The 15,228-nt window shown below is 43.8% G+C and overlaps 1 protein-coding gene across 5 annotated transcripts; it reads left to right on the forward strand.

The window, feature by feature from the left end:
* The first annotated feature begins 13 nt into the window (after positions 1-13).
* add2 (adducin 2 (beta)) lies at positions 14-15,061 on the forward strand. Of its 5 annotated transcripts, none has more exons than XM_076997944.1 (15): positions 14-120; positions 4,273-4,533; positions 5,482-5,623; positions 6,324-6,475; positions 6,919-6,999; positions 8,666-8,815; positions 8,973-9,116; positions 9,418-9,516; positions 9,801-9,977; positions 11,250-11,492; positions 11,965-12,081; positions 12,295-12,381; positions 12,580-12,706; positions 13,323-13,409; positions 13,952-15,061. In XM_076997944.1, exons 2-15 carry the CDS (start codon positions 4,384-4,386, stop codon positions 14,215-14,217), a joined length of 2,022 nt encoding a protein of 673 aa, XP_076854059.1. In that variant the 5' UTR covers positions 14-120; positions 4,273-4,383; the 3' UTR covers positions 14,218-15,061. The 5 variants fall into 5 exon arrangements, with proteins under 5 accessions (XP_076854059.1, XP_076854058.1, XP_076854060.1 ...); XM_076997943.1 differs by lacking the exon at positions 14-120 and adding an exon at positions 129-487; XM_076997945.1 differs by lacking the exons at positions 14-120; positions 13,323-13,409 and adding an exon at positions 131-487 and having other exon boundaries at positions 13,952-15,059.
* Positions 15,062-15,228: the final 167 nt, after the last annotated feature.

Here is a 15,228-nt window from a genome sequence, read left to right on the forward strand (position 1 = left end):
CAAGGTGGCAGTTCGACATAATTGTGTGGCCACAGCTGCAAGATGTCTGTGCAAGAGCCAGCAATGCGATAAAACCATAGTCCTTCAATCGGTTTCCAGAGTTGACGCAGTTTAAATGAGGTAATGTAGTTTGTGTGCACTTTTAAAATGAAAAACGCGTGCGAGTGTAGACGACCCAGCGACGCGCTGCCAGGCGCTGGGGTGACGCGCTGAAGCGCGGGGCATCTCGGCAGGCGTGGCAGTGGGCTGGTCCCGGCTGCAAAGAGCGACCAGAACCGGGAGGGATGCTCTCTGCACGAGCGACGTTAAACGCCCAGAGGTTATAGTTGGGTAAACGTTAACGATACATATTTCCCTTCTTATGCGAGGAAGAGAGGGAGAGGGTGATTTAATAGGTTGGTTTTTGCCATCGTCAATTTCACGCACGGGCTGAGAGACTGCAGGTGTGACGCGCATACAAAGGACGAGCCGGGGAGGATGGTGTGAGGTAAGCGGTTATTATAGGCCGAGCCGTTTCCCTCCACTCCGAGTAAAATCAATTGAGCATCGTCGCCGACTCGGACCTTACCTGGTCGAAGCGGAATTTCTCTTTCGCCGCTTTGGAAATCCATGCCAACACGCTAATGACATGTTAAATGTAAAAATGGCGATACTGGACGGCGATGCTCGCCTGACTCGCGTTCACCGCCGATGTGTTATAATTGAACAGTTATGGGGCGAAGCTTGAGGGTTTCCACGACGTGACATCGCGTGTTGTGAATGGCGGAGGAAGGCCGTTTTAACCTGGTTATTTATGATCGCAGGCGAGCGCATCCCACACTTTCGTTTACATGATTGTCTGCGATTATTGGTTGTAATTAGCTGTATTGACGAGGCCTTGTCACAAGCGCCTGAAGCACACAAAATGTGTTGATTAAAGATTGCAATGACAATATTTGGTAGTCAGTGTGCAAAATTTGTTTTTTTTTTCTCGGTCGGTTTTAAACTGATGTATTTTGCACAAACTAACTACTGAGGGGGGGGGGGGACGTGTAAATCTCCTCTTGCCTGCTATATATTGTTTTGACAGAGATCTTGGACTATATTTTTTTATATAAAAATTAAATTTAAAGGCAGAGTCATTCTTGCCTTCCCGGCAACTTTGTGATGGTTTCTTGTCTCTTTAGTTATTGGATATTGGTTGGAGCTGGACGATCATAATGCCTGTATTTTCCCTCTAACTAAGATAGAGCATCAGGGACGAACACAATACCGCGGGTGGCCATTTGTCAAGTCCGGAGGATGCTGATGTTGCTGCGGTGCTCGCGTTGTTGCTAGGCAGCCGCGCGCAGGCTTTGGGCTCAAGACACCAGGCGGGGATTGTGGCTTATGTAAAAAAACAAACAAACAAAAAACACTCCAACCCGTTTCGTTTCCGTGTTTAGTACCGTGGGAGCATTTTTCTTACATTAACCGTGGTTTTATTTTATTCTGAAGCATACTTAGCGGAAGCTTAACCCCCCCAGACTACCGTTTGTACCCCACCCCGTCGCCCCTAGCACCAGTTTGATGGGTGTTGTTTTCCTCGCGATAGGGGCGCGTGACGGGGACCCAGACTTTCCTCCTGATGCACAAACCCAGAGAGAGAGAGAAAGAGGGAGAGATATGTCGGGGCGGAGGGCTCGGCCCCATCTGGCAAATTTATAAAGTGTAAATATGCAAGGAAAATTACTCGCTTACCCGGAACGAATTCAAATGAATGCTCAATAGGCCTGTAAAATTTGTGAAGCGCAGGTCGCTTTTAATGCCTGCTACACACAAACGTATACTTCAGGCCTCATTTTTTTATTTTGCAGGTTGTTTGGAAAATAAAATCCTAAAGTTTTGTACTCTAAGGTTTCTCAATCTAGTTTTTATTTTGTTTTTTTCCTGCGGATGGTGTGCATAATCTCAACTATTGTAGCTATTTGACGGAGCTATTACGGAACACCACAAATGGCAAGAAAAGCATCTCTTAAACGTTTAGACGATACCCAATCAACCGTAGAGGCGTTCATCCTCGCTTCTTCTAAGAGCATTCAAATCTTTCAGTCGTGGAGACAGACTTCATCCGGTCAACGAGATTTCCTTTTAGACGGATCGATAAACAGCGCGGTCACGTCCACGGTAGCACTTTGGCTTCCCCTCTGCTTTCTGAAACTGCTGTCGGGGCAGATGTGGAAACCGGAAATTTACGTGTGTATAAAAGCTAGGACGGTGGTTGTGATTTAATGGATTATCCCTCAGCTCGTGGCGTGGAGTTAATGAGCTTGAAGTGCAGTCTGAAAGTCGGATAATCCCGCATTTCGCTCGCGGACTTTATGAATACAGACAGATTGCACACAGCTGCTTTCTAAACCTGGATGAAATTACATAAACTTATCACACATTGGAGAACAGTACGATCCCCAACTTGTAGCCACACCGTACGCACATACGCACATACTCTCTATATTAAGCAGATTGCGTTTCTTTCATCTTATTTACGGATAGTTTAATTGGATTATTATATATGACGGATTCTATATCTAATTTCACACACCTTTGATGTTTTAAGGAGCTTGGCCGAGGGGACTGTAGCCATGATTATTTTGATCATAACGGGGACATTCAGTAGACAGACAATGCTACAATGACTGCAAAAGGACCCCAGTCGTTATAGTCCTCCCCAGGGAGATAGTCTCTAGTGGGGGCATCGAACAGCTGATCCCCATGATAGACTACCAGCAAAAAAGGCCTGATTACTGAAGCATGTAAAAATAGACTCAGGGCAGTGTGCTTACATATCACTAGGAATAGAATTAGTTTGTGAAATGCCACACTCAAAGAAGTTAGAGTGTCTTGGGCTGTTTCTAGATGCTGAGGTAATTGCTGGTACACCAACTAATACAGGAAGATGTTGACAGGTTTAAAGACACTCAGAGGGCGGAGTTTGCAGATTTGAGAGAGCATTGATTTAAATCTTTTTAAAAGGTCAGAGCACAGCCTGCTCTGAATGAAGAAAAATGATGCAAGATTACTACATCATCAGAAGTACATTACCAGTGTTAACAATGCTGTGTCATTTCCCCAGAGTCCAAGACTGCAGTTTTTACACGACAAATACATTTGCCACAGTTGTAGTCATTTCCACATGACCTCATTGCTTTCCAGTGCAAATGTAGGTGCTTAATTCAAAAGAACTCATCCGGGATGCCATTATTTCAATCTCGAGAAACAACCCACTGCTAGCACTTTGATTCTGCCTTATTTTAATTGCTCTATTAAAATTAAATTGTTCTAATACTTGTCTGCTTATGATGGCACACATAAGTTCTCTTATTCATTATTAATCACTCATGCCAGGGAACGCCAGGAAGAGAGCAGTACATTTTATTTTAAATCAAACTGGGTCAAAATCTGTCATATATTTTGCAAAAATAGCAATACAGTACGTAGTAGTAATGAGTGTATGTTGTATAATTCTTTTGATTATTGTAAATCATTAATCTCAATATATAATCCTTGATATTAAATGAAATGCCCAAATTTTGTGCTTAATGTGGGTTTCTGAAGGTGTACAGCGTTTTGTTATTGACATGAAATGGATATACATTCAGACAGGGTGAAACTGAACTTGGTCAAACTAATGCATCCTGGGCAGAGAAAGAGTCTTTTGGCCAAAGAGATTGACCAAGTACCAGCAGCAAAATAGAGCTATAGCATCAAAGCAATGAATGACATTATCGATTCTTTAGCTCAAGTCAGGGGTTCTCAGTCCAATCTTTTGGGTGAGCGTGAAACAGACCAGAATTTTGTTCAGATCCAGATCACACCAGGTAATCTCTGCAGCACGTATGTAATACCTGCATGTTCATGAGGAGCAGGGCGATAACTTAAACCCCGTCTGCCTGCAGCTCCAGGAGGACTGGATGGGGACGTCTGGCTTAAGCATAGATTTAAAACAAGTGTGGTGTGTGTTTGTGTGTGTCTGTCTGTCTGTCTGTGTGTGTGCGCACATCCTGCTTCGGGTCCATGCTACCATTTAACATGCAGTAAGAGGCCGTTGGCGTAACCCATCACGAGACCTTGGGTGTGGCACAGAAAACCTTATCTTATCCTCACAGCCTTGCTTCTGCGTGCGTGTGTGTGTGTGTGTGTGTGTGTGTGTTTCTGCACATGTGTGTATCCTCTCAGAAAATGTCAATGAAGTTATGTAGTAGATCACATTTCAGTAATCCAGTATGATTGATCTCTTTCCATTTTTCTCTCCAGCCCTCCGTGCTAGTGTTTCTCTGCCCTGTCTCTCTCTCTCTCTCTCTCGCTCTCGATCTCTTTCTCTCTCTCTCTACCCCTCTTTCTCTCTCTCTCTGTGCGTAAAAGAAGATGAGCAGCTCTCCCACTCCTAAAGGCACCCCGGGTCATCATAGCCCGGTCGATGGTGAAGCTGTAGCCATGGAGACGGTCCAGTCACCCCAACAGTCCACCCCAACCAGCACCTCCAAGAACCGCATCTCATGCATCTTGCAGAGCCCTGTAAGCTTTGTGTGTGTGTGTGTGTGTGTGTGTGTGTGTTTGTAGTACATTACATATCAAACTGCATTTTGCACATTGCATTTATTTGTGTGTATGTGTATATTACACTTCCAGTATTGAGGCCTTTATTAAAGCATCATAAATGTATGAAAGTACCCTGGACTGTGAGTGTGTGAAAAGAAGCATGTTTATATGTGTTGTGGGTGGAAGCTTAGGGTTGTTGAAGATAAGGCTTCAAAGTATAACAGAAATCAGAAAGGTCTTTGTCCACAGCCAATCAGAAGGACCGTACATCAACAGCCAATCAGAAAGGCTCTCGTCCACAGCCAATCAGAAAGGCCCTTGTCCTATCAGCCTCCAACTTCAGACATACGTTGTGCCCCTCTAGTCATCGATGTCCTGCTAGTCCTGTCCCTCTTCTTCAGTCCTTCCCCCTCTTTACCTTCCCAGACACATGATTGGCCCTGCAGCACGGACATGATATGAATCACCCGCCCAGAGATGTGGGCGTTTGCGTGCGCACACATGCGTGCGCGTACACACAAGCGGGGAAAGACGTAGAGGGAGGAGAGAGATATACAGATGTAGGAGAGTGGAGAACGTGGTGTATGATGGTCTGAAGGGCAGAGGGAGGGGAGAACGTTGATGGTATCAGAGCGTGGAGGACGGGCGAGGAACAAGGACTGTGCTGGGACAATGCTAGGACACATCTAACCAGCTTGTGAGGGAATGTGTATGAATTACTGCAATCTCTTTGTATAGATCGCTTGGTATAGTGTGTGTGTGTGTGTGTGTGTGTGGGTGTGTGTGTGTGGGTGAGTAAATGAGAGAGAATATAGTAATATTTGTCTTTTTTTTTAGCTGAGTTAATATTTGTTGTGTTCTTGTTTGGTAATGGGTTTGTAACTGTGTGTGTGTGTGTGTGTGTGTGTGTGTGTGTGTGTCCAGTCATTCCGAGAGGACTTGGATGTTCTGATCCAGGAACAGCTGAAGAAAGGAGGGAGCTCGTCGAGTCTCTGGGCTCTCAGACAGATCGCAGACTTCATGGCTACTCATGGGTCCCCGGCAGCTCTACCTGTAACACCATCCAGTGTGTAGCTCTCCCACACACACACACACACATGTACACACACACACACACACACACACAAATATGCACACACTGTCCCATACACACTTATACACACACATACTCTCATATATACACACACAGACAGAAATCTAATTGTCTAATTGTTCTGAACTGTATTTCACTGTTAATGGATGCAGCTTTGTTGCATCAGTGTGTGTTTGTGTTGACTTGGTCCCTCATGAGTTCAGTATCAGAGAGGCACAAACCAACTCCATTACTCCATCCTTTACTCCATCCTTTACTCCATCTTTTACTCCACCCTAAGAACAAATGTACAGCTATTTCTTTTTGTAACTTGCGTTTTTACTTTCGCTTGCAGGAAATGTCATTATGTAAAATCTCTTTACTTTCACATAATTATCATCTCTAATATTATGAAGATTATGTAGAAATTTCAGAAATAACTTCAGCATAAACATATACATAGTCCAGCTGTTTCAGCTGAATACTGATGCAGTGTCGGTGCTGGAATATCATGTCAATGTTTGTCTTTCTGTTTTTATTACTTACTTTTTTCAACTTTTTATTTTCTCATCTTGCTCTTTATTGATTTCTTTCCACCCTCCATCCTACTCTTTCTCTCTCTCTCTCTCTCTCTCTCTCTCTCTCTCTCTCTCTCTCTCTCTCTCTCTCTCTTGCTCTCTCTCCGTGAGTGTAGCGATGACCATGGTGACACCCATAAATGATCTCCATGGTTGGGAGCCCAGCTCCATGTTGAAGGGCGAAAGGTTGATGCGCTGTAAACTGGCGAGTGTCCACCGCCTGATGGATCTCTACGGCTGGGCCCAGGTGCCCAGAACCAGCCTCACGGTACAGGGAGCATCCTACACTCCTTATACACTTATATACTTGCATACTTACATACTCATCCTGCTTTCTTACTACTTAAACAACCCATCTTCTTTCATTATACATATACACACACTACCTACATAATACATGGATGTATTCTTTCTTAAACATATGTTTAAAATAACATTTAAACCCCCCCCACTCTATCCTCCTCCCTCTCTCTCTCTCTCTCTCTCTCTCTTCCTTTCTCTCTCTCCCCCCTCAACTTCTCTCTTTCTTTCTCTCTCGCTCTCTCTACTTCTCTCTCTTTCTCTCTCTATCTTTCTCTCCCTCTTTCTCTCTCTCCCCCCTCAACTTCTCTCTTTCTTTCTCTCTCGCTCTCTCTACTTCCCCCCCTCTCTCTCTCTCTCCCTCTTCCTCTCTTTCTCTCTCTCTCTATCTCTCTCTCCCTCTCTCACTAGCTGCGTATCAGTAAAGAGCAGGAGCATTTCTTAGTTCTCCCAGATGGTCTGGCCTACGGGGAGGTCACTGCCTCCAGCCTGGTGAGACCTACACATACAAACATACAAACATGCACATGGACTAACAACCCAACACACAGCCCAACAAACACAAGTCAATTGGGCCTCTTGAGCTCAGAAGGCTCTCCATGTCCTTGGTTTAATAACATTTAATGAAAGGTTTACAGGAATGATGGCACCAGAGGTACACAGAGGTATCTGGAGAGGTACTTTACACAAGAAATGAAAGGCAGAAATTATGCATTTTTTAAATGTAAAAGCACTGAATATAAACCTGCTGATTTCACGTGGCGGTCGCACATTACATGAGCCACCTTAGTCATTTAAAAACCATAAAATGATGAAATATTAATAAGAAGTGATTGAATGGAGTAAGAGAATGATAGAATGAAAGGAGCGAGAGAGTAATAGCATGATTAATGTCTGAGGTATGCATTATAATGTGACCATTACATATTAATGGAATCTCCCCTATCTCCCCTTATGTTGCTTCTTAACTGTTTACTCAGATCATTACTAATGACCTTTACTGTGATGCTGCCAGAATATTGGAGGAATCATTCATTTAAGAAATCGTTATTGGATGAATTGTTAATTAGACGAATTGTTTTTGGAAGAATTCTTAGTTGGAGGAAGGTTGATTCGCTTTGGCAGTAGTGTAACTTAGAATATTCATGCCAGTGAATCAATGTTGGCTTGAACTGAACTGCATTGTGGGTGTAGGATCATGCAGAAAGTCTCCAGCTGAACACCTGTGTGGGGAGTGGCGCAGAATCCAAAACAAACAAGCATGTGTAACAAACACAATGTAAACAAACTTCCATGTGGACGTTGTTGCTTCCTGATTGGAGGCTGGTGCTGAGGGGGCGGGGCTTGATGGCATTGTCAATTATCGTCAGTGATCCTCATCAGTGATCCTGATGATCCTGTTCAGTAATCCTGCACATCCGAGAGCATGGCAGCCTTCTTCTTCCTCTATGGCGCCCCCTGTTGCCGACGGTGGGCAGAGCTGCTGCTCTCTGGTGGCTTAAACCAGATGGAGCATTAAAGCACCTGGGTTATTTTGTTGTGTGTCCTTTATAAGCCCTTTCTGTTTGTATGACCCTGTGTCGGTCATCAGATGTTGCGTTAGTGCACGTTTTTGTTCAGTTTGATTCTAGTTCATTAAACTCATCAGACTCACACTGACGTCCTCCTCTTCACCAGCACATTCTTTGTCTGTAATTGACAAAAGATTTTTAAAAAATGTAGTGTGATCAAATGTCTTCCTCTGAAATGCATGCATTTTTAATGAGAGGTCTAGAGTTCAATTATTAATGATGATTTATGCATGGTTATGACATTTATAAGATATATCTGCAGTAATATTTGTGTCCTGCGGTTAGGTTCCAAAAATGAACACCGCTTTTGCTAAAGCATCATTTGAAATAGCCAAAGCATCTGGCTCTTGAGCCAGCCAATCGTCTTTCAGCTTGACTTGTTTGGCTGAATACTGAATATGTAGGAACATGTTTGGTTGAGCAACCGAGAGGCATACGTAAGCAGATCTAAAGAAGCAGTGTATACTAACAAGCAGTGTGTACTAACAAGCAGTGTGTACTAACTAACTTGCAATAATTAATTTACCTAATAGATGTTATATAATTTACTCAATAGATGTTATACTAAGCTTGAGAGCTTTGTGCAGGTAAAGGTGAATATCCTGGGAGAGATTGTGGAGAAGGGTAGCACCACCCTGGGGGTGGACGTAGCAGCGTTCAGCCTCCACTCTGCCATCTACTCCGTCCGTCCTGACACACGGTGTCTGTTGCACCTCCATACACCTGCTACGGCTGCAGTACGACCCCCCCTCTCTACACACACGCACTTACACCCTTACACAGCCGTGTAACACTTAAAGGGCTGTCAGCCTGCAGTCCAGAGCCCTGGGTGTCGTACCCTGTTCTGGAACCTCAACCCCACGCCATCTTGGACATCCTCGTTCATGTACGCAGGTGTCAGCCATGAAGTGCGGCCTCCTTCCGCTTTCCCACGAGGCCTTGCTGGTGGGGGACGTGGCGTATTACGACTATAATGGTGTGATGGAAGAGGACGAAGACAGGGTGGAGCTGCAGAAAAGTCTCGGACCTACGTCCAAGGTGACGGAGGCATAGAATTAACGAACACCCACAGCAATACTACTATTATTATTATTATTATTATTATTATTATTATTATTATTATTATTATTAACAGTAATAACAGTAAGAGAAGTTTGTTCATGGTGCATGAAAGTGTTTTTTTTTTTTTATAAAATGCTTTTATTTGGTTGGTCTGTGACAAGCTAAATATAACACTGCATGCATGGGGAGTGTGATGATGTTGCTATGGGGAGTGTGATGATGTTGCTATGGGGAGTGTGATGATGTTGCTATGGGGTTGGTCTTGGGATGGCGGCAGGTTCTAGTCCTGAGGAACCATGGCATTGTAGCTCTTGGTGATTCTGTGGAGGAAGCCTTCTACACAATCTACCACGTCCAGGCTGCCTGTCAAATCCAGGTGAGTCAAAAGGACCAGCAATACTACTGCAGCCAGTGAGACAGGAAGGGTGAGAAAGACAGACAGAGAGACAGAAAGAGAGAGAGAATTAGTGGGAGACAGAAAAAAAATGTGTTTGTGTTTGAGGGACAAATAAATGAACAGAAAAAGGGACATAATGAAATAATTAAAATATGTCCAACAGTTTGGCCAAAGACATGTTTATTAGAACATTATTAGACTGTAAATAATGTAATGGCCAGGAGGTGGCATGACTCTAACACGCTGCTGTCCTTGGCTGACAGGTTTCGGCGCTGTGCTGCACAGGAGGTGAACAGAACCTCATCCTTCTGGACCGCCGTGTGCACAGACCCAACCCGACCGGCACCGTGGGCTGGGCTGGCTCCACCTTTGGACCCTTGCAGAAGAGCCGCCTCGGGGAGCACGAGTTTGAGGCCCTCATGAGGACCCTCGACAACCTGGTGAGAGGCTTCCTGTCCTTTTTTAAAATAATCTGTCCATCCATATATCTGTCTGTCTCTCCGATTGGCTTTTTCTATTGTGCGATGGTGTGTTTAGAAGAATTTGACTGGAATGGTTGTAAAGGAGCAATGTTCAGATCACTTGTGTCCATTTATTACTGAACGAGCAGTGTTGGGAACGTTACTTTAAAAAAGTAATTAGTTATAGTTACTCACTACTTGTTCAAAAAAAGTAACTGAATTAGTAACTGAATTACTCTATAATAAAAGTAACTCGTTACCAGGGAAAGTAACTATTTGCATTACAGTAAAAAAAAGTTATAAATGAATAAGGATTTTTTGAAAAAGCAGTTTTCACAGTCAGTTGAAATGAGTAGATCAGATAGGTGTTGATAGATCAGAAACTTTTGATATTTACTGCACATCAACAGACCAGTGCAGGATAAAATCCTTTAAAATCCCTTTAAAGTGCATTTACATCTATCAAATTAAATTAAATTCTCTCAACCTGAGACAACTGGTTTGTTCACAACAGAAGTACACTTATCAATAAAACCTCTATTCTTAATTAAATAAATCAAATACCCAGTCTGGTAGACATTTAGGAACTTCAAGTATTTTCTTAAATAATATATCGCCACCTTGAAAATGCTAATTCTTCTTCGGCTTGCTCCTGACTCGCCATTTCTGCCTCCTCTCCATTTAGTGTGCTTCGGCACGCATGTAAAAACATTGGCTCTGATTGGCTACCATAATGCTGCCTTAGCCAATCGCTTACTGACTTGTTAAGTTAAACAGGTGTTACACGGATTACTGTTAGTATATCAATATATAGTAACGCACCACTTTTAATGACTAGTAACATCAACTTGTAACGACAGGAAAAGTAATTAATTATATTATCCTGTTACTGACAAAATTATGCCGTTACGTTATTTTTAACGGCGTTATTCGCAACACTGTGAATGAGTCACATCCTGATTTCATCTTACGGTTATACTGTAAATAGTTACTGATCGTAGTCCACTGATTACCTAACAGTTGCTGTTATATGCAGTTATTGACACTAGCTAATAAGTATACTTTCCTCACTGATTTGTCTTAAAAATCCTCACTGTTTGTCTTAAAAATCACAATAATAATAATAATGAAAACAGGTTCAGAAGCTTCACAGAGGATAACGAGATGAAGAGAAGGTGGAGTCTCAGGACAGTCCCGGTTCTGTCTCACTGGAGACCTTCAACATGTTCTCCCCCACCCCCCCACATTCAGGGCTACCGCACCGGCTACGCCTACCGCTTCCCTGTCCTGCTGGAACGTTCCAGAACCCGCAGAGAAGTGGAGGTTCCTGCCACCGTCACGTCCTTCAGCTTCGAGGGTGAAGGAGGGCGCCAGCAAGTGCGTCTCCAGCCACACGCCCACAAACAGCAGCTGGAGAAGACGAGGTGGCTCAATACCCCCAACATCTACCAGAAGGTCAACCAGGAGCAGTCCAGTCCGAGTCACCGCACCACGGTGAGCCCACACAGCGTTCACACGCATGGTGGCAGGATTAATAATGGGAAACTTTACCCAAGCACCAGTGATGCCCTCTGACCTGTTTTGTTCATATGTATGAGCATTGATTTGTTCAAGTGCATCAGTGGAATGCAGTGGAATCCCTTTCTCCCTCTCTCTTTCCCTCTCTCTTTGTCTTCCTCTCTCTCTCTCTCTCTCTCTCTCTCTCTCTCTCTCTCTCTTTCTGTTTGTGTGTGTCCACTCTGCAATGCAGTGGATGTCTCAGACCCAAAAAATGTACTGCAGTGTCTCTGCTGCCCTCTGTTGATTGATCCAGACCGAAGTAGTGTTTTCATTATCCTTCAACAGCAAGAATGACTTCATGTTCTTCTGTTTACGTGGAGTCTGGGTTTATTTCCTGACACTAACAGGCCTAAGAAACAAGAGCAAGAGAAAAACAAATGTCTTCTAAACTTTTTTTCCTTATCAGTGGCTCAGGACGGATGAGGCGATCCAGAGCAGTGGAACAGCGATTAAGATCGAAAACCCAAACCAGTTTGTGCCCCTCTTCACCAACCCACAGGAAGTGCTGGAAACTAGAAATAAGGTACAGGAAGCCAGCAGTTTTGTGCAGTTTTGCTGAACTCAGATCAGTTTTGTAGTATCTTACGATGACTGAGATTAGGATTTCAACTACCCAGAGCACAGGGCACAACTGATATCGATGTAGCTTCATCGTTCACCATAACGGAACTGAATATAATCGTATGAAGCAGCTGAACCTGTCATCTCTTGAGCAGAATATCGATTTAAATTTCAGATTCGAGAGCAGAATCGGCAGGACATGAAGACAGCAGGCCCGCAGTCGCAGTTATTAGCCAGCGTCATCACAGACAACAGCCCACCGGTACAGTAGTAACAAACATGGATAGCAAACTCGGAGTGGAAGTTTTCATGAGAAACACCAAAATGAGTATCTCTTTTGCCGCATAATTTTAATTTATTACTGTGTGTGTGTGTGTGTGTGTGTGTGTGTGTGTGTGTGTGTGTGTGTGTGTGTGTGTGTGTGTGTGTGTGTGTGTGTGTGTGTGCCTCTTAATCCCAGTCCCCTGAAAAGTTGGTGCTCCCTGTGACTCCCGAACCGGAACCACCGAATCCGTTTAACGAGCTGACGGAGCAGGAGCTGGAGGAATACCGCAGAGAGGTCCAGCGCAAGCAGCTTAGGCCGGACGGTAAATGACACCCCGCCCACTTGACAGACCCCACCCACTTGGCAGACCCCGCCTCCTCACCCTCCCCAGGAAGGGGAGGGCCAGTTGATTCTGGTGCCTTTCCAGCTCAAACATGCTCTCCCATGAACTGTGCCTGCTCATTAACACAGGGAGGTAAATGAGGTATGTTTAGCAGCACATTAGCCTGGACCAGAGTTGGGCTCTTCAGACCAGGTTTTTATTTTCCCAGTTCCTCACACACCTGGAACAGAACAAAAACATGGTGTGGACTGAAAAACTCTCCTGTAGATGATGATGTAGTTAGTGAGATTAGCATTCACAGCTGGCAAAACAGATGGAACTTGAGTTCAGAAAATACATAAAAGGAATCCAGTCTGTTGTGTAATAGAGCTGTGATGGAATAGCAAGGCAAATGACATTTTTATTATAATTCAGTAATCTTAGTAGATCGTAGACCACAGCATATTGTGTACTGACCTCCTCCTCTCTGTGATCTCCCACTTCAGATGCAGTAATCCCTTCTTTATAGCTGTGACTAATCACGTGTCCTCTACATCTCTTTCTGGTGTTTTTTTTATTTGTTTATTCTACTTCTTTCCGCCTCTACCTGGCTCAGGTGGGGAGGAGGTGCTGAATGACGCAGGGACACCCCCTGCTCCCTCCCCCACCAAAACCCCCTCCCCCACCAAGCCACCTGTCACAGGTGAGCCCTGGCACGCCCCCGAGAGGCACGTGCGCCTCACCTGAAGGCTTCGGCATGGCTGCACAGCTTGTCTCACGCATGTCGCTTGGTTACGGCAGAGCGCTTGCGAGATTACGCTGTGTTTTATATTCAGGTTTAGGAACTGAAGAAGATTACTTCTAAACTGGTGATGTGGTTAAATAGTGGCTTGTTGATGAAGCAGTACAAGCTGTCCGTCAGCCTGTGTGTGTGTGTGTGTGTGTGTGTGTGTGTGTGTGTGTGTGTGTGTGTGTGTGTGTGTGTGTGTGTGTGTGTGTGTGTACACACAGGTATGTCTGTGCATGAGTGTGTGTGTGCCATTTCATGCTCTCTCTCTCTCTCTCTCTCTTCCTCTCTTCCTGTATATCTTTTTTTTCTAGAAAACACGAAGAAAGAACATATTGTCTGAGAGCTATTGTCTTGTACACCCTGTCTTTGTGCTATAAATACGCTGCTCGTCTTCCTGAGCTCTTAGTTACTCTACAGCCCACCATTCACCTCTACCTGCATATGTGTGTTGGTAGATGGGAAAACCATAGACGCTGTACAGAATGGAAAAGAGGAGGATGGGAAGCAGGATGAAGAGCTGGAGAAAGGATTAAAGGCTCTGTCCACCAATGACACGTCAGAGAGCTCACCACAGGCCCCACCCACTGCCCCGCCCACCAAGCCTGCAGGCACCACCCCTGAGGGCTCTCCCTCCAAGTCCCCCTCCAAGAAGAAGAAGAAGTTCAAAGCTCCTTCGTTTCTGAAGAAGAGCAAGAAACAGAAGGAAAAGGTTGAAACCTGAACTCTCGCAACTGTAGAAGTGCTCATACAGACAGTTTTACAGTCCACCACACTAACACGTTCCCACATGAACAAACATGGCAGTCATAAACCCTCGGCTAGCAAAGTTGCACTCACTCACACTCCAACTCACTGTGGACCACCATGTTCGTCCTGTCACACCATACAAACTGCTCTTTGGGTTATTGTTTTGTGACAAGGAACAAATTAAACTAATTTTCTTTACAATATCTGACAACAATCTGACTTACCCTTACTGATACAGGCAGAAGTTAATAAACTCAACCTCCCTCCCTTGCTTGTAAAATGTCATTGCACTTAGCAACAAGCATATGAACAAGACTGTGGCATTAATTAAGCACGGACTGATTGTTTTCTGTTTTTAATTATTCACTGATGGTCATATTGCACAAGTATTTGTATAGTTTTGAAGTGTATCGGTGTGCCGTCTACTGACTGAAAGCAGGTTTCTTGCCCATGTGCCGCGTGAGCAGAGTTCAAGGTTATGAATAGAATAGCAGACACAGAAACAAAAAAAATATTGCAAAGTGTAATCGTAACAATGCTGAATCAACTTAAAAAAACAAACACCAAATGACACACTCTGGAATGCAATTTGTTTATGCAATGAAAACAGATTAAAAAGGCACTAAAATATTCCAGTCCTTATTTTAATTTTGTATAAGCAATGAGAGAATTCTTTGCAGTGGTACTTATTTTTATGATGACTCGTTTAAAATGCTTTTGTGTGTAAATCTGCTGGTTTTCAATTTAGCCTTCATGTCATTAGAATGTAAAGTGATCAGTGCTAGGTTGTACCAATCATTAAAATTTATTTAAAAGAACATGTGCTTTCAGTGTTCTTTACAACTTAGATAAATTGGGTTTATTGTTATTTTTTAATAACATATGTGAATATAATTTTGCTTTTTAAATATAATTTTTTTGTTTCAACAAAAAGGAAGAAATTCACGACTGAAAGGCGAAGACGACCTAGAAGAGCAGAACGTGG

The sequence above is a fragment of the Brachyhypopomus gauderio genome, chromosome 3, assembly GCF_052324685.1.
Source record: "Brachyhypopomus gauderio isolate BG-103 chromosome 3, BGAUD_0.2, whole genome shotgun sequence".
Classification (NCBI taxonomy): domain Eukaryota; kingdom Metazoa; phylum Chordata; class Actinopteri; order Gymnotiformes; family Hypopomidae; genus Brachyhypopomus; species Brachyhypopomus gauderio.

Bases quoted from the DNA above. Each gene is read 5' to 3' on its own strand.
- add2 (XM_076997944.1), top strand. From the start codon at position 4,384: ATGAGCAGCTCTCCCACTCCTAAAGGCACCCCGGGTCATCATAGCCCG. The intron at 5,624-6,323 runs GTGTGTAGCTCT...CCGTGAGTGTAG, and splicing joins TCTACCTGTAACACCATCCA to CGATGACCATGGTGACACCC. The intron at 9,117-9,417 runs GTGACGGAGGCA...GGATGGCGGCAG, and splicing joins GTCTCGGACCTACGTCCAAG to GTTCTAGTCCTGAGGAACCA.